General features: G+C 42.7%; 1 protein-coding gene across 3 annotated transcripts in view; it reads right to left on the bottom strand.

The window, feature by feature from the left end:
- Positions 1-3,628: 3,628 nt before the first annotated feature.
- The window catches only part of vkorc1 (vitamin K epoxide reductase complex, subunit 1), a 56,370-nt gene continuing 37,946 nt past the window's right edge, over positions 3,629-22,052 (bottom strand). The window contains exons 3-4 of one of the 3 annotated variants that reach the window (XM_060939417.1): positions 3,975-4,157; positions 3,629-3,883 (exon numbers count right to left, since the gene is read on the bottom strand). In XM_060939417.1, the coding sequence (XP_060795400.1) occupies positions 3,734-3,883; positions 3,975-4,157 (333 nt within the window). In that variant the 3' untranslated portion in view covers positions 3,629-3,733. Of the gene's footprint in view, positions 3,884-3,974; positions 4,717-10,161; positions 11,246-11,445; positions 11,556-22,052 lie in introns of those variants that run through there. The other 2 variants (XM_060939419.1, XM_060939418.1) reach the window with 2 other exon arrangements.

Below are 22,052 nucleotides of genomic sequence, written 5' to 3'. Positions count from 1 at the left end.
ATAAAAGCAAATTCCTAAGACTAGCTTAATTATGCCCAAAAATGAGTTTTTCACCGTAGTGAAGCACGTGAGTTGCTTCTGTAGAAGGCGCAGAGAACTTCCTTGGTCCGGCGTGCGGTCGCAGTGATGAAAAGAAAGTCTCTGATCAAAATAATATGCACAGCGCTTCAATCAGGAGGAATTCTGCTCGCTCCTAATTACAAATTAACTGCTTTGACTGCAGTCCGTACGTACTTAATGAATGAAATGAAAAACCGGTTGTAACTCAGTAGTTTAAAACTCAGTAGTTTAAAATCGTGCGATCTTAGAGTCTACCGTGGCCAAAGGTAAACAAAGAAATCGCGCTAACTCGTGGATCTTGCAAGAAAGAAAGAAAAAGAAAAGACGTCTTTATCTGGTTGTCCAGCGGAGCGTATTTCTTTGTGCGTCCAGACCGCTTGGAATCCGGACACGAGAGAGAGGAGGAGCTAGGAGTTTCCGGGTTTTTTATGCCTTCCTGTAGGAAGTGACGTTGGTGATCCCGCCTAGGCGTGACGCAGGTCAACGCGGAAGTGGGCTGATGGGAAGTGTAGTTTCTTAAAAAGACGGACTGTATTGTACCTACACCCTTGTGTAGGTGATGCGATTTGCTCGGCCATCATGCATATTTGAGTTGTAGCCAACTGCATGTCTGACAAGATCAACTAGAAAAGTGATCAAGATCGCCAGTAGAACGACTAAGTTCAGTTTCATTTTGTAGCTTACATGCTGACGGTTCAGGAACTTAAATGGTTGCTGTTTTTGTTGCGTATAAAAGACACACAATTTAAAACAAACAAAACAGGTAAGAGGAGACGCACAACAGACCGTGTCGCTGCTCGCGCATGCGCCACTCATACTACTCTGATCAAAATGCACGGGAAACCGTAACGAATGTTTATATAGGGTCCCCTTCTATTTCTAGATGTGAGGGGTGGTTCAGTGGTTGAGTGCATTATCTGCCAGGGGTCCTTTAATCGCAGGCTTCAGGCAGGACACCTGACATGTGGAAGACATACAGAAATGAGGTGGGAGTTCTAACTTGTAGGTTGTAGCTTCATTGCAGCATGGAGCACAGAGCTTGTGACATATGCTGGAATTTCGTAGATCCCTGGGAGATACCCACACCGGGGGAATAGACAGGTGTTTCCCCTCTGTGTCTGTCTGCATACTGTTTTTACTTGAGGGCTACCTGTTCTAGTCACTGGTGTATCCTTTCCCATACTTGTTTGCACCTCTTGAACCATGTGTCTACTGCTGGAATCTGACAGAGTGTGTTGTCCCAGGCAAACGGGTGGCTGGTATCCAAGGACACATTGTAAAGGGGTTAACTGAGTGGCTGAGTGCTTGAGGAAATTCTGTGCATATTTGGCCCAGGGGAGGGATTGTGCCCAATCCTTTGGATTTTCAATGCAGTACACTCTGAAGAAACACCTGATCTCTTGGTTGGCGCATTCTACTTGGCCATTTGGTTGAGCATGGTACCCCAATATTAGGCTGACTGATACCCCCAATTTGTCCATGACCTTGGCCCAAACTCTGGAGATGAACTGTGGACCCCAGTCACTGATTATGTCCTCAGAAAGGCCATAGTAACAGAAAATGTGTGTGAATAGAAGTTCTGCAGTCTTGAAAGCTGTGGGCAGGCCTGGCATGAGTTCAAGTGCTTTTAAGAACCTGTCGATGATCACCAGGATGATAGTGTTACCTTGTGATTTGTGTAGATCCGTTATGATGTTGATGGCCAAGTGGGACCAAGGTCTTTGTGGTGTGGGTAGTGGACAAAGTTTACTAGCTGGGGGGGCCTGAGGCACCTTGGCTTGAGTACAGGTGGAGCAGGAGGATACAAAATCATTGATCTCTGAGACCATGTTTTCCCACAAGTATTTGTTCTTTAGAAGCTGGCAGGTATGTTCACTGCTGGAATATCCTGTAGCCAGGGAAGCGTGCATCCAAGTGATGAGTTTACCTCGCAGTTGGGCAAGAATATACATGAGACCAGGAGGACAGGCTGCAGGAGGGTTAAGGGGCTGGGTTTGGGTTATCTCCTTGTCCCATTTCCATATGATGGTCTGGATGAAGCATTCTGCTGGCAGGATAGGAGTTGGTTCAGGACTAGGATGGGAGGCAGTGTGGATATGAGAAAGGACATCGGCCTTGGTGTTCTTGAAGCCAGGACGGTATGAGATGGTGAATCGGAAACGGGTAAAGAACAGCGCCCATCTAGCCTGAGGATTAAGTCTCTTAGCTGTTTTCAGGTATTCTAGGTTCTTATGATCTGTTAATATGGTGAATGAGCGTGTAGCCCCTTCTAACCAGTGCCTCCATTTTTTTCAGTGCCAGCTTAATGGCAAGGAGTTCTCGGTTGCCACTGTCATAATTTTGTTCAGCAGAGGTTAGTTTCTTTGAGAAGGTGGCTACGGGGTGAAGTTTTGGCTTTTCCCCGATCGGTGAGACAATACTTTCTTTACTCCTTTTTCAGATGCGTCAACTTCTACAATGAAGGGGATGCTTGGATCCAGATGTTGGAAAATGGGAGCTGAAGTGATGGCAGTCTTGACATGGTTAAAGGCCTCCTCAGCAGCCTGGTTCCACTGTAGATGCCTGGGACCTTTGTTTAGTAGCATTGTGAGGGGTGATGCTATGGTGATGAAATTCCTGATGAAATGATGGTAGAAATTGGCAAAGCCCAGGAAACACTGTAATTCTTTGACTGTCATGGGAGTGAGCCAGGAGGTGACTGCAGAAACCTCGTTGTCGTCCATGCTGACACCCGCTGCACTAATCATGCACCCATGAAAGGAAATATGATTGACATGGAATTCACATTTTTCTGCTTTGATGTATAAGTGGTTGTCAAGGAGCCATTTTAGCACTATTCAGACGTGGTCATCATGAATGGTTTGGTTAGGGGAATCAGAATATCATGTATATATGCAATGATGTATCGACCCAGCATGTCCCTCAGAACATCATCAGTTAGGCACTGGAAGACACTTGGAGTGCAAGAGAGTCCATAAGGCACAGTACTCAAAGTGGCCTGCCATTGTGTTAAACACAGTCTTCCATTCGTCGCCTTCACAGATTCTCAACAGGTTGTAGGCACTGCAAAGGTCTAGCTTTGTGAACACCCGCGCAGACCTGAGTTGTTCTAGGGCAGAGAGTACTAGAGGAAGTGGATATGGGTACTTGACAGTGATCTGGTTTAAGCCCCTGTAATCTATGCAAGGGCCCCCTTCTCACCAAAGAAGAAGCTCACTGAAGCTGGGGAAGTGGAATGATGAATGTAACCTTGTTGGAGAGCTTCTTGAACATATTCCCCTATCGCCACTTGTTCTGCAACGAATGGGGTAAATGCGATTGCGTGGAGATGAGGTGCCTGGGAGGAGCTCAATTGCACAGTCATAGGGTCTATGAGAAGGGAGGCTGCTAGCTTTACTTTTATCGAACACCTCTATAAGGTAATGGTAGCAAGCAGGAACTTGTTTGATGCTGCCAGGTGCAGGACTTTCTACAGACGTGGATGCCAGGGAAATGCATGGGAGCTGAAGACACTGCTGAAAACAAGATGATCATTTTAGAATTTCTTGGTTCTGCCAAGATATTAAGGGGTCATGGGTTTGGAGCCAGGGGAATCCCAAAAGTTGGGCATGATTAGCCGTATGAGTGACAAACAGGGCGATACTCTCTACATGAAGGGCACTGACCTGAATGCTCAGTGGTTGAGTGCAAGTGGTGACCAGCCCCTCCACAATGGGACCACCATCAATGGCCTGGAGTCTTGCAGGCCAGTGGAGCTCCTCTGTGGGCAGATGGACTTTCGGAACAATCTTGAGACCGATGAAATTGTTTTCTGCCCCTGAGTCTATGAGGACCGAAAGAACATGGGTAGAGTCTGGAAGTTTCAGCAACATGTAAATCTTAAATGAATGAGTGGGAGTAGGTTTGTGACTCACCGGGCTGGTGGAGCTGGCTTCATCCTGACAGGAACCCTCCCATCTGGGCTTGGGCAGCCTCATTGGGCATGTCGCAAGCAGGTGACCTTGCTCCCCACAGTCGAAACACAAACCATCTTGGCATCTTCTCTCCTTCTCAGAACGTGGAGTGCAGGCATGGGAGATTTCCATCAATGTTGGGGACTGTGGAGGTTGAGAGATGGCTGGGGGGTGTTGAACTGAGGGTTGGTTCTGGAGCAGATGATCCAGTTTTATGGCCAGGTCGATGAGTGAGTTGCTCATCTCAACATGCGAGTTCAGTAAGTACTTCAAGGATTAATCCCTGCCAGAACACTGCTTTCAGTGCTGGCTCGTTCCATCTGCTTCTTGCTGCTAGCATGCGAAATTCCAGAATGTACTCTGCAACTTTCCTTTCTCCCTGCCAAATAGTCAGCAACTTCTCCCCAACTTCAACACCCTCAGACTGGTAATCAAACATTCATTTAAACATCTCAACAAAGCGGTCGTAGGAGGAAGTGAGCTTGCCACCACGGTTCCAAATGGAGCTCACCCATTTGATGGCCTTGCCGGTGAGGTGGTTGCTGAACTGTGCCACCTTCTGTTCTTCCATAACATTGGTAAGGGTTGAGAAAAACAAAGAGCACTGAAGAAGGAAGCCCTCAGAAACTTCCCTGGAATATTTCTCTGGTCGTGGCACTATTACAGCTGCATTCATGGAAGACACGGGGTGTGTCAGGAGGGCCTGTGAGACAACAGCAGTTAGTTGAGACATTCTGGTGTTCAACCCACTCAACATCTATTGTTCTCCTAACAAACATCCTCACACATTGACAGCAGTTTGTTTTGCCTCGTCTGCTGCATCCATTGAGGCAGCGAAGTATCCTGTCAGGGTGCAGGCACTTACTGATGCAGGCATAGGGGAAAGTGGGTGCGTCACAAACTGCAATCCAAATCGAGAGGCTGAATGCGTAGTCAGGGTCGGTCGATATACAAACTGAATATCAAAGAGCAGGTGAGAAGTCAAGGTCGGGAATAAACGTAAACAAAGTCGGAAAACACTAGAAATCAGGCAGTAATATGGAAAGGCTCAGTATGATCAGGCATGGGACACAGAATGATACTTCGCACTGAAGGAGTGTGTATGCCAGGCTTAAGTAGAGCGGTGATTAGGCAGATAATGAGGCTCAGGTGCTTCTAATGTTCAGGAGAGGCTGGGCAGAGTGGCATTTGGGAGATGTAGTCCAGAGCGGCTATTTTTGGATGCTACTCCGAACTATGATTTTCAGCATTGTTACTGACAGTAATTGGTACAGATTTCAGCAGGCTGATGACATAGATAGCCATCCAGATCTGGGGCCTCATGTAAAAAAATAATGCACTAGTTTTCATGTAGAGTGAAAACTTTTATAAAAAGTAAACATGACACACAAGAAGTAGCGATGTGTCAATTGTGAATGAGTTGCTTCTTTAAGGAGTTTGCATGTTCTCCCCTTGTCTGCATGGGTTTCCTCCGGGTGCGCCGGTTTCCTCCACAGTCCAAAAACATGCAGGTTAGGCTAATTGGTGGTTCTAAATTGTCCATAGGTTTAAATGTGTGTGTGAATGGTTGAGAGGAGAAAACCTCTATAATAATCCAGTAGAAGGCAATGGGAAACCACTACTGTAATGTTCCCTAGAAACTTTGATGGCTGAAGCCATCAGAACAGCCTGTAATCACTGTAGTGATATGCCAAAATGGATGGAATGGATGCTTCTTTAACTTAGCTGTTTTTAGATAAAATTTAAGAGCTGAATCATATATGAGCCTTTCTTATCTTTCTGAAGATGTAGGCAATGCCGCTTCTCTTGGAGTGTACAGTGGTGCTTAAAAGTTTGTGAATCCTTTAGAATTTTCGATAGTTCTGCATAAATATGACCTAAAACATCATCAGATTTTCACACAAGTCCTAAAAGTAGATAAAAAGAATCCAGTTAAACAAATGAGACAAAAATATTATACTTGTAATATTGGATCATTTATTGAGGAAAATGATCCGATATTACATATCTGTGACTGGCAAAAGTATGTGAACCCTTTGCTTTCAGTATCTGGTGTGACCCCTTGTGCAGCAATAACTGCAACTAAATGTTTCCGGTAACTGTTGATCAGTCCTGCACACTGGCTTGGAGGAATTTTAGCCCATTGCTCCATACAGAACAGCTTCAACTCTGGGATGTTGGTGGGTTTCCTCACATGAACTGCTCGCTTCAGGTCCTTCCACAACATTTTAATTGGAGTAAGGTCAGGACTTTGACTTGGCCATTCCAAAATATTAACTTTATTCTTCTTTAACCATTCTTTGGTAGAACGACTTGTGTGCTTAGGGTCGTTGTCTTGCTTCATGACCCACCTTCTCTTGAGATTCAGTTCATGGACAGATTTCCTGACATTTTCCTTTAGAATTTGCTGGTATAATTCAGAATTCATTGTTCCATCAATGATGGCAAGCCGTCCTGGCCCAGATGCAGCAAAACAGGCCCAAACCATGATACTACCAACACCATGTTTCACACATGGGATAAGGTTCTTATGCTGGAATACAGTGTTTTCCTTTCTCCTAACATAATGCTTCTCATTTAAACCAAAAAGTTCTATTTTGGTCTCAAAACATTTCTCCAGTAGCCTTCTGGCTTGTCCATGTGATCTTTAGCAAACTGCAGACAAGCAGCAATGTTCTTTTTGGAGAGCAGTGGCTCTCCAAAACCTTTGCAACCCTGCCATACACACCATTGTTGTTCAGTGTTCTCCTGATGGTGGACTCATGAACATTAACATTAGCCAATGTGAGAGAGGCCTTCAGTTGCTTAGAAGTTACTCTGGGGTCCTTTGTGACCTTGCCAACTATTACACGCCTTGCTCTTGGAGTGATTTTTGTTGGTCGACCACTCCTGGGGAGGGTAACAATGGTCTTGAATTTCCTCCATTTGTACACAATCTGTCTGACTGTGGATTAGTGGAGTCCAAACTCTCTAGAGAAGGTTTTGTAACCTTTTCCAACCTGATCAGCATCAACAACACTTTTTCTGAGATCCTCAGAAATCTCCTTTGCTCGTGCCATGATACACTTCCACAAACGTGTTGTGAACATCAGACTTTGATAGATCCCTGTTCTTTAAATAAAACAGGGTGTCCACTCGCATCTGATTGTCGTCCCATTGATTGAAAACACCTGACTCTAATTTCACCTTCAAATTAACTGCTAATCCTAGAGGTTCACATACAACCCCGATTCCAAAAAAGTTGGGACAAAGCCCAAATTGTAAATAAAAACAGAATGCAATAATTTACAAATCTCAAAAACTGATATTGTATTCGCAATAGAACATAGACAACATATCAAATGTCGAAAGTGAGACATTTTGAAATTTCATGCCAAATATTGGCTCATTTGAAATTTCATGACAGCAACACATCTCAAAAAAGTTGGGACGGGGGCAATAAAAGGCTGAAAAAGTTAAAGGTACAAAAAAGGAACAGCTGGAGGACCAAATTGCAACTCATTAGGTCAATTGACAATAGGTCATTAACATGACTGGGTATAAAAAGAGCATCTTGGAGTGGCAGCGGCTCTCAGAAGTAAAGATGGGAAAAGGATCACCAATTCCCATAATTCTGCGCCGACAAATAGTGGAGCAATATCAGAAAGGAGTTCGACAGTGTAAAATTGCAAAGAGTTTGAACATATCGTCATCTACAGTGCATAATATCATCAAAAGATTCAGAGAATCTGGAAGAATCTCTGTGCGTAAGGGTCAAGGCTGGAAAACCATACTGGGTGCCCGTGATCTTCGGGCCCTTAGATGGCACTGCATCACATACAGGCATGCTTCTGTATTGGAAATCACAAAATGGGCTCAGGAATATTTCCAGAGAACATTATCTGTGAACACAATTCACCGTGCCATCCGCCGTTGCCAGCTAAAACTCTATAGTTCAAAGAAGAAGCCGTATCTAAACATGATCCAGAAGCGCAGACGTCTTCTCTGGACCAAGGCTCATTTAAAATGGACTGTGGCAAAGTGGAAAACTGTTCTGTGGTCAGACGAATCAAAATTTGAAGTTCTTTATGGAAATCAGGGACGCCGTGTCATTCGGACTAAAGAGGAGAAGGACGACCCAAGTTGTTATCGGCGCTCAGTTCAGAAGCCTGCATCTCTGATGGTATGGGGTTGCATTAGTGCATGTGACATGGGCAGCTTACACATCTGGAAAGACACCATCAATGCTGAAAGGTATATCCAGGTTCTAGAGCAACATATGCTCCCATCCAGACGACGTCTCTTTCAGGGAAGACCTTGCATTTTCCAACATGACAATGCCAAACCACATACTGCATCAATTACAGCATCATGGCTGCGTAGAAGAAGGGTCCGGGTACTGAACTGGCCAGCTTGCAGTCCAGATCTTTCACCCATAGAAAACATTTGGCGCATCATAAAACGGAAGATATGACAAAAAAGACCTAAGACAGTTGAGCAACTAGAATCCTACATTAGACAAGAATGGGTTAACATTCCTATCCCTAAACTTGAGCAACTTGTCTCCTCAGTCCCCAGACGTTTACAGACTGTGGTAAAGAGAAAAGGGGATGTCTCACAGTGGGAAACATGGCCTTGTCCCAACTTTTTTGAGATGTGTTGTTGTCATGAAATTTAAAATCACCTAATTTTTCTCTTTAAATGATACATTTTCTCAGTTTAAACATTTGATATGTCATCTATGTTCTATTCTGAATAAAATATGGAATTTTGAAACTTCCACATCATTGCATTCCGTTTTTATTTACAATTTGTACTTTGTCCCAGCTTTTTTGGAATCGGGGTTGTACTTTTGCCATTCACAGATATGTAATATTGGATCATTTTCCTCAATAGATAAATGACCAAGTATAATATTTTTGTCTCATTTGTTTAACTGCGTTCTCTTTATCTACTTTTAGGACTTGTGTGAAACTCTGATGATATTTTAGGTCATATTTATGCAGAAATATAGAAAATTCTAAAGGGTTCACAAACTTTCAAGCATCACTGTAATTTTAATCAGACTGCTTCCACGGAAACCTCTTTTTAGCATCTCAACTATTTGTTTGGATGAATGGTGAGATGTCTGATTGTATGAAAGAGCCAGTGTGACCAGGAGACTCTGTGTATATGTACTGTATGTAGTCAAGTGTAATAAGGGAGATGATCAGTTATCAGGATCACTGGGTAAAATATCATCAATGCAGGAATGCTTACTGTGTTTGTTAATGAACATCTGTAGTGCCTTGTTTATTTTACAATTATTTAAAATAGCGTTTATAATATGCAATGGAAACAATTTCAGCTATATTTAGGAAAGGAATAACAATGCCTCCTAAAATGATTGCAAATGTAATCTTATTTAGAGAAAAAAAAAAAAGGCAATGGGATCCAAAAGCAATTTAGGAGCCAAAAGACTCAGCTTTGATTCGTGAATTGAGACAAAATCTGACTCATTAATCAAGAGCTGGAACTCCCGTCACTAGCGGAATATGATATTGGCCCAAAGATTATACTGTAGACCACACTGCCCTTTTTGTCATTCAGAACCACCTAATTAATTTCAGGCTGAAATTAATAGAAAGGTTTAACATTTACACTATATGACGAAAAGTATGTGGACGCCTGGAAATCCCATCAATATGTGAGCCCTAAACTGTTGCCACAAAGTTAGAAGCGCACACACAATTGTCTAGAATGTCTTTGTATGTTGTAGAATTACAATTTCCCCTCACTGGCAAGGTGTTTCCAGCAACCTGTTGTGCCATAACAATGCCCCTGTGCACAAAGCGAAGTCCATGAAGACATGGTTTGCCAAGGTTGGTGTAGAAGAACCCTTGGCCTACACAGATCCCTGACCTCAACCCCACTGAACACCTCTGGGATGAATTGGAGCACAGACTGCACCCCTGACCTCACTAATGCTGAATGAGCACAAGTCCCCACAGCCACACTCCAAAATCTAGTGGAAAAACCTTCTAGGAAGAGTGAAAGCTACTATAGCTGCCAGGGGGAGAGGAATGATCTGGTGTCCACATACTTTTGGCCAAATAGTATACTTTAGGTGTCACTTAACTTTAAAATAAAAACAGCTTGTAATTTACTTTTTCACTCATTTTATTATACATTGGTTTGTTTAAAGCAAACAAAAACCCTTTAACTAACATTGTACTGGGATCTACAGGGTTAAATAAATGTATAAAATATTATACACTGCACTACAATGTTGATACTATGCCCCCTAGTGGCCATAATTGCATATGTATGCCTTAAATGCATTGTCTTAAACTGATTAGATAATTAATTAATTATCTTATCTATCGATAGATAATGTATATACCACTTTTACTTTAACCCAAGGCACAAAATATCAACATCAGACCTTATTGTTAAGAGAAAGGATGGTGAAAATAAGAGAAGAGGGACATTTCATACTTGGCTTGCAACTAAAATAAAATGCCCCCTATTCGTTTAAATGTGGTTTGTTTGCATGTGACTCCCAGTAACATTTCAAAATATCAGCACATAAAATCCATATTTGATATTTCTAATATTAACCTGTACAATAAATGAAAAAAGGAGAATGTGAGTTTCTGTTGTGATCCCATTTGTTAATCTTGCAAGCCCTAGTTCGGGAATCCCTGGCCTACACCTACTTTCACTTTAATTAAGACATATACGAGAATATGGTTACTTTTTAATAAGCTTTTATTCAAAGAGGCAAATAGTTTTTAAGTAAACAGATTACTCACTTGCATGCTTTTGTGTAACAGTCTGATCTACAGTTGTACAAGCAAAGAACACTATGTTCTTACATGGTGGAATTGCTTCAGCAGACAGAACAAAATATAATTTAAGTGGGAAAAAGTATGCCATTTTTATTGTATTTGGCTTCATTTTAAGACACCTGTAATCCAATATGACTGCTGGTTCCTTGCACCACTTACTAAGACAGACAGGCGCGCGTGCACACACACACACAGATGAGAGATCTCATCTTGTCTTCTCTTTCTTCTGCTTTCCCCTGAGGCCTGTCCTTCTTTTCAGGTTGGTGTAGAGGAGCGCAAAGTTGATGATGTATGTTGAGACACACACCATGCAGAAATCACCCAGCACCAGCACTAGAATAGCAGCTAGATAGATCGAACCAGCTACTGACACCCAGGATGTTATGACCAAGAAATGTGCTGCTGTAGTGGATACCATTTGGCCTAAAAAATTAAAAAGAAATTAGGCCCCATTCAATTTATCAACCACACCCCATGGTTTGTTATAGCATATAATAAGAAGTTGTATAGTGCTTACTGAATGCTAAAAGCTAATGGTCATTTTGGACTGTCTGTAGTTATTTCAGTAATCTTAAAGCTGCACAGATGGTCTTACTTGGCTGCATATAGACACAAAGACCCACCTAGGCCGAGCTGCAGAGTGTAAAAGATGATGCCCAACACACTGTTTGGTTGGTTCAGAAGGCTATCCTTTTCAGCAAATAGCTGGACGAGTCCAAATCCACGTCCCCATCTGACAAAAACATACACAGGTTATCAGTGTTGGAGACTAGCTACAAGTAGTGAGGCTACTAGCATAACTATTTTTAGTAGTGGGCAGTAGCTGAGCATCAGTTTTCCAGGAATTAGCTACTTTTTTCACCAAGTAGTGGTCTAGAATGACAAAACTAGCTAGCTTTTCCAGAACCAATCTGAACTAAGATTAGTAGATTGGTTCGATAGTAGATCTGTTAGGGCTGGTGGAGGTATGGTGAAGTTAGGATCCAAAAACAGAACACAGACCGTAATCCAATAAATAAGATGATTTAATACAGAGAAGAAAGGGTGTGGCAAAAGATAAACAAACAGGATGAAAAACAAATAGCAAAAATAATCCAGGCAAAATGAGAACAAACAACTTGATAAAAACATGAGAAAGGAAAAGACAAAAACGCTAGTGCAAAAAGCCACAAACAAGAAAAGACCCTTAGTGCAAGAAACCATGAACCAGAAATAACCCTTAGTGCAAAAACCATGAACCAGAAATAACCCTTAGTGCAAAAAACCAGGAACCAGAAAAACGCTAGTGCAAAAACCATAGACAAGAGAAAATTGCTAGAGAGAAAAAAACACGAGGAGCAAGAGAGACACAGAAACGGATAGAGAAGCAAACGAGACGTTCTGGCAAAAACAGTCTGAGAATGGCCAGAGTGGATGTCCGGGGCGAAGCGTGACAAGATCTCTGTGCTACAGATAGTCCAAAATGACCATGAGCTTTTAGCATTCAGTAAGCACTATACAACTTATTATAAGCTACAGTGGTGCTTGAAAGTTTGTGAACCCTTTAGAATTTTCTATATTTCTACATAAATATTAGGGATGAGCGAGTACAGCTGTATCCGTTAACCAATTATCCGTATTCGTACTCGGAGTGGGCGGGGCCTAACCCGAAAGTGGGCGGGATTTAACCCGGAAGTGGGTCTGGTTGTCTTGAAATGGGCGGGGCTTTAACCAGTATGTTATTTTAAGCATGCAATTGATATGGGTTGATCAGAAATTGTTATATTTATTGCTGATTAGAAAACTATTTACAGGACAGCATCAGCATTGAGCTTCAGATCAATGGTTTTGATCACGATAGCAAAGGAACTATTTACAGAACAAGTTTTGCAACAATACAATACATGAATACAACACATGCGGTTGCAATTATGAAATGAAATGTAATGAACAAGAGTTTTCATACTCAACTTTCTTTTTTTAGCTTTTAATTTTTTTATGATCAGTGTGATTTTTTTTGGTTCTTTTTTTTTTTTTTATTTCCACACCAGGTGTGTGTGTGTGTGTAGCTTAATTTGTAATATTATTTATACCACTACTACCTAGAAAGTGTCAGACACTCAGTGTGTGAAGTAAAATAAAACTGGTTAGAGCCAACTGACGGTTAAAAAAAAAACTCTGATGACCGGCAGAGAGAGAGAGAGAGAGTGTGTGTGTGTGTGTGTAGCTTAATTTGTAATACTTATACCACTACTACCTTTATTTTTACATGAATTACAGCAAGAAAGTGTCAGACACTCAATGCGTGAAGTAAAAAAAACCTGTTTTTAACCGACGGTTAAACTGTTGAGACACTATTGCTCGAGAGAAAAACCAACACGAGTCGCTTTCTACCAAGCACCACATCTGAACGAACCCACGTTTACCAGAACTCTACTGGTTATAAGTAAATACAAACTGAAATAGAAACAAACTTGAAGCTGGAGAAACCTGAAACGTTAACGGAAAGTGACAGACAGCTGTTCTCTGTGTGAGTGAGCAGAGCGGTGTGTGTAGGGGAGGGGCACTGTGACGCTGTGTGAGTGAGCAGAATGGGGTATGTAGGGGAGGGGCGCTGTGACGCTGTGTGAGTGAGCAGAACGGTGTGTGTAGGGGAGGGGTGCTGGGGCGCTGTGTGAGGATTTTCATTCAGTCCGAGCACAGATATTGACTCGTATTACTCGTATAATACTCGTACTCGGCAAAAGTGCTTTATCCGTACCGGATACTCGTTTCAGCCGAGTATCAGGCTCAACTCTAATAAATATGACCTAAAACATCATCAGATTTTCACACAAGTCCTAAAAGTAGATAAAGAGAACCCAGTTAAACAAATGATGCAAATATATTATACTCGGTCATTTACTTATTGAGGAAAATGATCCAATATCTGTGAACCTCTAGGATTAGCAGTTAATTTAAAGGTGAAATTAGAGTCAGGTGTTTTCAATCAATGGGATGACAATCAGATGTGAGTGGGCACCCTGTTTTATTTAAAGAACAGGGATCTATCAAAGTCTGATCTTCATAACACATTTGTAGAAGTGTATCATGGCACGAACAAAGGAGATTTCTGAGGATCTCAGAAAAAGTGTTGTTGATGCTCATCAGGCTGGAAAAGGTTACAAAACCCTCTCTAAAGAGTTTGGACTCCACCAATCCACAGTCAGACAGATTGTGTACAAATGGAGGAAATTCAAGACCATTGTTACCCTCCCCAGGAGTGGTCGGCCAACAAAGATCACTCCAAGAGTGTGTAATAGTCGGCGAGGTCACAAAGGACCCCAGGGTAACTTCTAAGCAACTGAAGGCCTCTCTCACATTGGCTAACATTAATGTTCCTGAGTCCACCATCAGGAGAACACTGAACAACAATGGTGTGCATGGCAGGGTTGCAAGGAGAAAGCCACTGCTCTCAAAAAAGAACATTGCTGCTTGTCTGCAGTTTGCTAAAAATCACGTGGACAAGCCAGATGGCTATTGGAAAAATGTTTTGTGGACAGATAAGACCAAAATAGAACTTTTTGGTTTAAATGAGAAGCGTTATGTTTGGAGAAAGGAAAACACTGTATTCCAGCATAAGAACCTTATCCCATGTGTGAAACATGGTGTTGGTAGTATCATGGTTTGGGCCTGTTTTGCTGCATCTGGGCCAGGACGGCTTGCCATCATTGATGGAACAATGAATTCTGAATTATACCAGCAAATTCTAAAGGAAAATGTCAGGAAATCTGTCCATGAACTGAATCTCAAGAGAAGGTGGGTCATGAAGCAAGACAACGACCCTAAGCACACAAGTCGTTCTACCAAAGAATGGTTAAAGAAGAATAAAGTTAATATTTTGGAATGGCCAAGTCAAAGTCCTGACCTTACTCCAATTAAAATGTTGTGGAAGGACCTGAAGCGAGCAGTTCATGTGAGGAAACCCACCAACATCCCAGAGTTGAAGCTGTTCTGTATGGAGCAATGGGCTAAAATTCCTCCAAGCCAGTGTGCAGGACTGATCAACAGTTACCGGAAACATTTAGTTGCAGTTATTGCTGCACAAGGGGTCACACCAGATACTGAAAGCAAAGGGTTCACATACTTTTGCCAGTCACAGATATGTAATATCGGATCATTTTCCTCAATAAATGATCCAATATTACAAGTATAATATTTTTGTCTCATTTGTTTAACTGGATTCTTTTTATCTACTTTTAGGACTTGTGTGAAAATCTGATGATGTTTTAGGTCATATTTATGCAGAACTATCGAAAATTCTAAAGGATTCACAAACTTTTAAGCACCACTGTACACTCCAAGAGAAGCGGCATTGCCTACATCTTCAGAAAGATAAGAAAGGCTCATATATGATTCAGCTCTTAAATTTTATCTAAAAACAGCTAAGTTAAAGAAGCATCCATTCCATCCATTTTGGCATATCACTACAGTGATTACAGGCTGTTCTGATGGCTTCAGCCATCAAAGTTTCTAGGGAACATTACAGTAGTGGTTTCCCATTGCCTTCTACTGGATTATTATAGAGGTTTTCTCCTCTCAACCATTCACACACACATTTAAACCTATGGACAATTTAGAACCACCAATTAGCCTAACCTGCATGTTTTTGGACTGTGGAGGAAACCGGCGCACCCGGAGGAAACCCATGCAGACAAGGGGAGAACATGCAAACTCCTTAAAGAAGCAACTCATTCACAATTGACACATCGCTACTTCTTGTGTGTCATGTTTACTTTTTATAAAAGTTTTCACTCTACATGAAAACTAGTGCATTATTTTTTACATGAGGCCCCAGATCTGGATGGCTATCTATGTCATCAGCCTGCTGAAATCTGTACCAATTACTGTCAGTAACAATGCTGAAAATCATAGTTCGGAGTAGCATCCAAAAATAGCCGCTCTGGACTACATCTCCCAAATGCCACTCTGCCCAGCCTCTCCTGAACATTAGAAGCACCTGAGCCTCATTATCTGCCTAATCACTGCTCTACTTAAGCCTGGCATACACACTCCTTCAGTGCGAAGTATCATTCTGTGTCCCATGCCTGATCATACTGAGCCTTTCCATATTACTGCCTGATTTCTAGTGTTTTCCGACTTTGTTTACGTTTATTCCCGACCTTGACTTCTCACCTGCTCTTTGATATTCAGTTTGTATATCGACCGACCCTAGCCCGACCCTGACTACGCATTCAGCCTCTCGATTTGGATTGCAGTTTGTGATGCACCCACTTTCCCCTATGCCTGCATCAGTAAGTGCCTGCACCCTGACAGGATACTTCGCTGCCTCAATGGATGCAGCAGACGAGGCAAAACAAACTGCTGTCAATGTGTGAGGATGTTTGTTAGGAGAACAATAGATGTTGAGTGAGTTGAACACCAGAATGTTTCAACTAACTGCTGTTGTCTCACAGGCCCTCCTGACACACCCCGTGTCTTCCATGAATGCAGCTGTAATAGTGCCACGACCAGAGAAATATTCCAGGGAAGTTTCTGAGGGCTTCCTTCTTCAGTGCTCTTTGTTTTTCTCAACCCTTACCAATGTTATGGAAGAACAGAAGGTGGCACAGTTCAGCAACCACCTCACCGGCAAGGCCATCAAATGGGTGAGCTCCATTTGGAACCGTGGTGGCAAGCTCACTTCCTCCTACGACCGCTTTGTTGAGATGTTTAAATGAGTGTTTGATTACCAGTCTGAGGGTGTTGAAGTTGGGGAGAAGTTGCTGACTATTTGGCAGGGAGAAAGGAAAGTTGCAGAGTACATTCTGGAATTTCGCATGCTAGCAGCAAGAAGCAGATGGAACGAGCCAGCACTGAAAGCAGTGTTCTGGCAGGGATTAATCCTTGAAGTACTTACTGAACTCGCATGTTGAGATGAGCAACTCACTCATCGACCTGGCCATAAAACTGGATCATCTGCTCCAGAACCAACCCTCAATTCTAAAGGAAAATGTCAGGAAATCTGTCCATGAACTGAATCTCAAGAGAAGATGGGTCATGCAGCAAGACAACGACCCTAAGCACACAAGTCGTTCTACCAAAGAATGGTTAAAGAAGAATAAAGTTAATGTTTTGGAATGTCCAAGTCCTGACGAACATCCAATCCAAATCCAATCGAAATGTTGTGGAAGGACCTGAAGCGAGCAGTTCATGTGAGGAAACCCACCAACATCCCAGAGTGGAAGCTGTTCTGTATGGAGGAATGGGCTAAAATTCCTCCAAGTCGGTGTGCAGGACTAATCAACAGTTACCGGAAACGTTTAGTTGCAGTTATTGCTGCACAAGGGGTCACACCAGATACTGAAAGCAAAGGTTCACATACTTTTACCATTCACAGATATGTAATATTGGATCATTTTCCTCAATAAATAAATGACCAAGTATAATATTTTGTCTCATTTGTTTAACTGGGTTCTCTTTATCTACTTTTAGGACATGTGTGAAAATCTGATGATGTTTTAGGTCATATTTATGCAGAAATGTAGAAAATTCTAAAGGGCTCACAAACTTTCAAGAACCACTGTATATAGAGCAGGTATCTGTTTAAATATTAGGCTCATTATTCAAATGTATACAACATTAACTTTTACATTTGTGGAATTTGACAGACGTCTTGATCCAGAGTAATTTACATAAGTGGTTTGAATTCTCTATCAATAAATACATTCTGATACTGGTTCACTAGGTCATGGAATAAGAATAGCATCAGTCTAAAAATTCTGTTGGGGAGGTAATATAGTATGAAAAGCACACAGGCAACACACATTTTTACATGAAAGTGCTAATTTAAGTACTTCGAGGAAAAGGTAGTTCTTTAAGGGGTGTTCACACGGCACATATTTGCATCGATGCTGCACCGATGTATTTTGTTGTGATATATCTTACACCGGTGTAAATTTTGGGGAGCGTTCACACGTCACAAACCTGCTTACTAGAGAGGAGCGTGTTAGCACCGGTGCAGCCCCACTTGCGTTCACACGGCAGTTTTTGCGACCGTGTTATACGATAGTAATAATGCGGAAATGAAATATGCGCATGCGTGAAAATGTACTTCCTTTTCCCGGTTGTCATGGCATCACCAAGCGCCGGGAAAACAACGTGGATGAAGACACCAGTGTTGCCAGATACTGCTGACGTTTTCCAGCCCAAAATATATTCAAATCCGCCAAAATTCACTTAAAACCGCCCAATCTGGCAACACTGGAAGACACGAAGTTCTGTTGTTGTTGATATTCGCCATTTTGGAAGCACAAAATACCAGGATGCAAATTATACAATGCCCATATGTAATCAACTCTCCTCATGCGTAGCGAGTCTACCCCTGCAGCGTTCAGACGTCCCATTTTATATCGGTGCTGCCCCGCAAACTAGCATTTACTCCGGAGTAAATTTCTTAAACCACCTCCCGAGCAGGGTTAGTTTAAGCAGCTTTCAGGGGCTACACCGGTATAACTTTGTACCGTGTGAATGCTCTACCGGGGCAACCCCGGTGCTACACCGGAGTAAAAGTTGCCGTGTGAACACCCCTTTAGATACCATTTGAAAACAGCCAGTGACTCAGATGTTGACATCTAGGGGAAGTTCGTTCCACCACCTCGGTGCCATAATGGAGAAGCGTCTTGATGCATGCCTTCCTTGTAGAGATGGTGGGACCAGTCGAGCAGTGGAAAGTTAATGATGGCCAGATGAATCCGAGGCTTCGAAGCATGTGTTGAGTATTAGAGAGCATGCCAAATGAAACCCCGCTTCAAGGCATGTATCAAGTTGCATAAAACCACGTGACTGATGACAAACAAGACCTCGTGGGACAAGAATGACACTAGTGGTTCATCTCAGGTTTCGACTTCTATATACAGAAGTAAAGCATCATGATTCAGCGGTTGTTAATGTGTAGAGTGGCGCATTGTAAGCTGACACTGACATTTTTTTTTTAATTCTACAAGTATAAAACTGGATGTCAGATAAAGCAAATATAAAAAATCTGTAAATAAAAGTCACTTTGGTGTCATTTCTTTGTATAAAATCATAACTATTGTTGCATAATCTGTTTTATGGGTGTTTTTCACAGTTATTGTTGCTCATTTATGAATTTAAATGTATTCTAGAATTTGTAATGTTAAAGTCATGTTATTTGTGATAGGCTTAAGATGGAGCCAGCAGCCAAATAAAGATACGCACCTGTATGGCAACATTTTACAACTCAATCAACTAATAAGGTAAAATGTAATGTATTGAGTATTCTGATGGGTAATTAGATGTAACTGTCAATCCCATTACATCTTCAATATTTACAGGGGTCAAAGTCCCACTTGTGCCAGGACCTAGTCTTCTCAGGCAGTCTCCCGACCCAGTACTAAACAGTCTCTTGAGGTGCATTGCTACATCTTCATTTCTATAGTCCTCGGCCTCTCGTCTATTATATAGCTAGGGCTACAGTGGGGGGATAGTCCTCTGGCAACTGTGAGAGTTTGACTCCCTACTCACATCGGTATTGCAGCATGCTTTGCTAGATGGTAGTAGGTACCATTTTTATGATGGCCTTTGGTATGACCCAACCATGAGTAAAACTCACAATCTCCCAGTCAAGAGGCAGACACACTAACCACTAGGCCAGTTCTCAGTTTCAATATTTACAGGAGGTTTTTATTCCCAAGTGACCTTCTTTAGTGACCTTATGTTAAAAAAAAAGCCTAGCAACAAATCTAGTGACATTTAGAGCAGATGTTAGTCCTTCATTCAATCCAGCTCTCCAGCACACATCACAGCTGCTGGTTATGTGAGTTGAGGGAGCACGTTCAACTGATTTACCACCATTGTATAAAAGCCAGAATGAGTTGTGGTCACATGAACCAATAATTCCAACACTCAATCACTAATCACCATTGTTCTCAATGCCAAGCCACCAATCACCATTGTTCCAAATGACCAACCGTTAATCACAATTATTCCCAATACCCAGCCACTAATCACAATTGTTCTCAAAACCCAGCCACTAATCGCCATTGTTCTCAATGCCTAAACACAACCATTGTTCCCAATCATTAATAACCATTGTTCCCAATGCCCAATCAACTAATAACCATTGTCCCCAATGCTCAGTCAACTAATTACCATTGTTCCTGATATGCACTGATCACCATTGTTACCAATGGGCAATCATTGATCACCACTGTTTGTCATACCCACACATTTCTGTGTTCCTTGTTTTAAACTCTCTTCTTGGTTATAATTGTACTAATGACAGTAATAACAGTGAGTTATCCATCCATAACAATTTCCTATGTGTATAAAACTGTGGCAGCGAGGGTGTGGTCGAGTGTCAGTTATGAACGGTGAGGAGTCAGGTTGAACCAGCAGGTAGCATGTGATGAGTTACACCTGCATCTAATTATTGTTTACCCCTACATAAAAGTTGTCACACTGGTGCTGAAACTCAGCTCATCCATGCCCTCCTCACTGCCCAACAGAACCAGCACCAAGCCCTTGGTACCATGTGCCACAAGCAGCAGTGGCACTTCAAGGCATTGCTGCAGGCCCCAGCAAGAGGGCTGCCAGGCGATCTTGCACCTCATCCCGCCGACAGTTGCCCCAACCACAAGCAGCTGGACAAGCAGCGAGCGGCTTGCCTATTACTGCAGCTAATCGGGAAAGCCCAGTTTGCAGCCCAGGTTGCGACCCAGCAGCTGCCTGCAGACAACAGACTGGAGTACGGAGACCTGAAACATGCTATCCAACAATGCATCAGTCACAACCCTGAGCAGCATCCGCACGCTGACACATACGGCCAGCAGCTCCAGGACGCCTGCCAGCGGGGGTTGGGGGCGGGAAATTGTGATGTCAAGGGGGTCCTCGACAAGGTTGCACTGGAGCAGTTCACCGCTTGGCTGCTAAGAGGAATGGCAGAGTGGGTCCAGTGCCACCACCCAGTGTCGCTGGACAGAGTGAGCAGGTTAGCTGAGGACCATCTGGTGGCGTTTCCAGGAGCAGGAGTTCCCACAACTTCTCTCTTTTACTCTCACCCTTTCTCTCCTTGCCCCTCCTCTACCCCAACCCCATTGCACAGCAGGAAGGCTGGGAGGTCCCGGAATCAGCATTTCTGCAAAGAAATGGGGATTCTGATTTGCATTCCTGACATGCCATGGGCTTTCCCCAATTGATCAGGAATGTACCATGTCTCAATGAGTATTCAAGGAGGTACACATAAGGCTTTGGTGGATTCTGGTTGTAATCAGACCTCCATGCATCAAAGTCTGATTCAATGTGGGGCACTATGAAATGCACGACTGGTGAAGGTGAGGTGTGCACACGTGGAAGTTCACAAATATCCGCTAATACCCATCACTATTCATTTCCTGGGTGAAAAACAGTATGGAGGCAGTGGTTAGCCTCATCCATCCATTTATCCTGGGGACAGACAGGCAGGCCAGGGTTTAGAACACTAATAAAAGAGTTAGTAGTGGATGGATCCTGCAGTAGCACATCACGGGGAAATCCCATGGCAACATTGGCTGGGAAGGTGGTCCCAGGGCCATCCACCTTAGCCCTGCATCATGATGACATGGACAGAGGGGAGGGCACTGCTCCTACAGGATTTCTCTAGGAAATCCTTTTGGGGATTTCCCACTGGAGCAGACATCAGACAAGACTACCCATGTTTTACAGTTATTAATGATAGGTTATATCAAGTGATGCAGGACACTTAAACTAAAGAAGAGACAACACAATTGTTGGTCCCAAAGAGCCGTAGGGAACTTTTATTCCATATGGCTCATCACAATCCTATGGCTGGGCATTTGTGGCAAGATAAGACACTAAATCGTCTCATGGCCCACTTCTATTGGCCAGGGATTTATGCCAATCTCTGCAGGTGGTGTGCAGCTTGTCATGAATGCCAACTAGTAAATCCAATGGCTACCCCAAAAGCACCACTGCACCCATTACCATTAGTAGAGATCCACTTTGAAAGAATTGGCATGGATTGTGTCAGGCCATTAGATCGATCTGCAAGAGGGTATTGCTTATGCAACGCGATCCCTGGAAGCAGTCCCTCTTCACAATATTGCTGCACATAGTGTTGCAGAGGCAGTCTTTTGCTTTATCTCCTGAGTTGGGATTCCAAAAGAAATCCTGATTCATCAAGGAATTACTTTTATGTCACGTACATTATGCAAACTGTACGAATTATTGGGGATTAAATAGATTTGTACTA

The sequence above is a fragment of the Neoarius graeffei genome, chromosome 14 (genome assembly GCF_027579695.1).
Source record: "Neoarius graeffei isolate fNeoGra1 chromosome 14, fNeoGra1.pri, whole genome shotgun sequence".
Taxonomy (NCBI): Eukaryota; Metazoa; Chordata; class Actinopteri; order Siluriformes; family Ariidae; genus Neoarius; species Neoarius graeffei.
The sequence above is the reverse complement of the archived record's forward strand: the minus strand, read 5'-3'. Positions and strand labels throughout refer to the sequence as shown.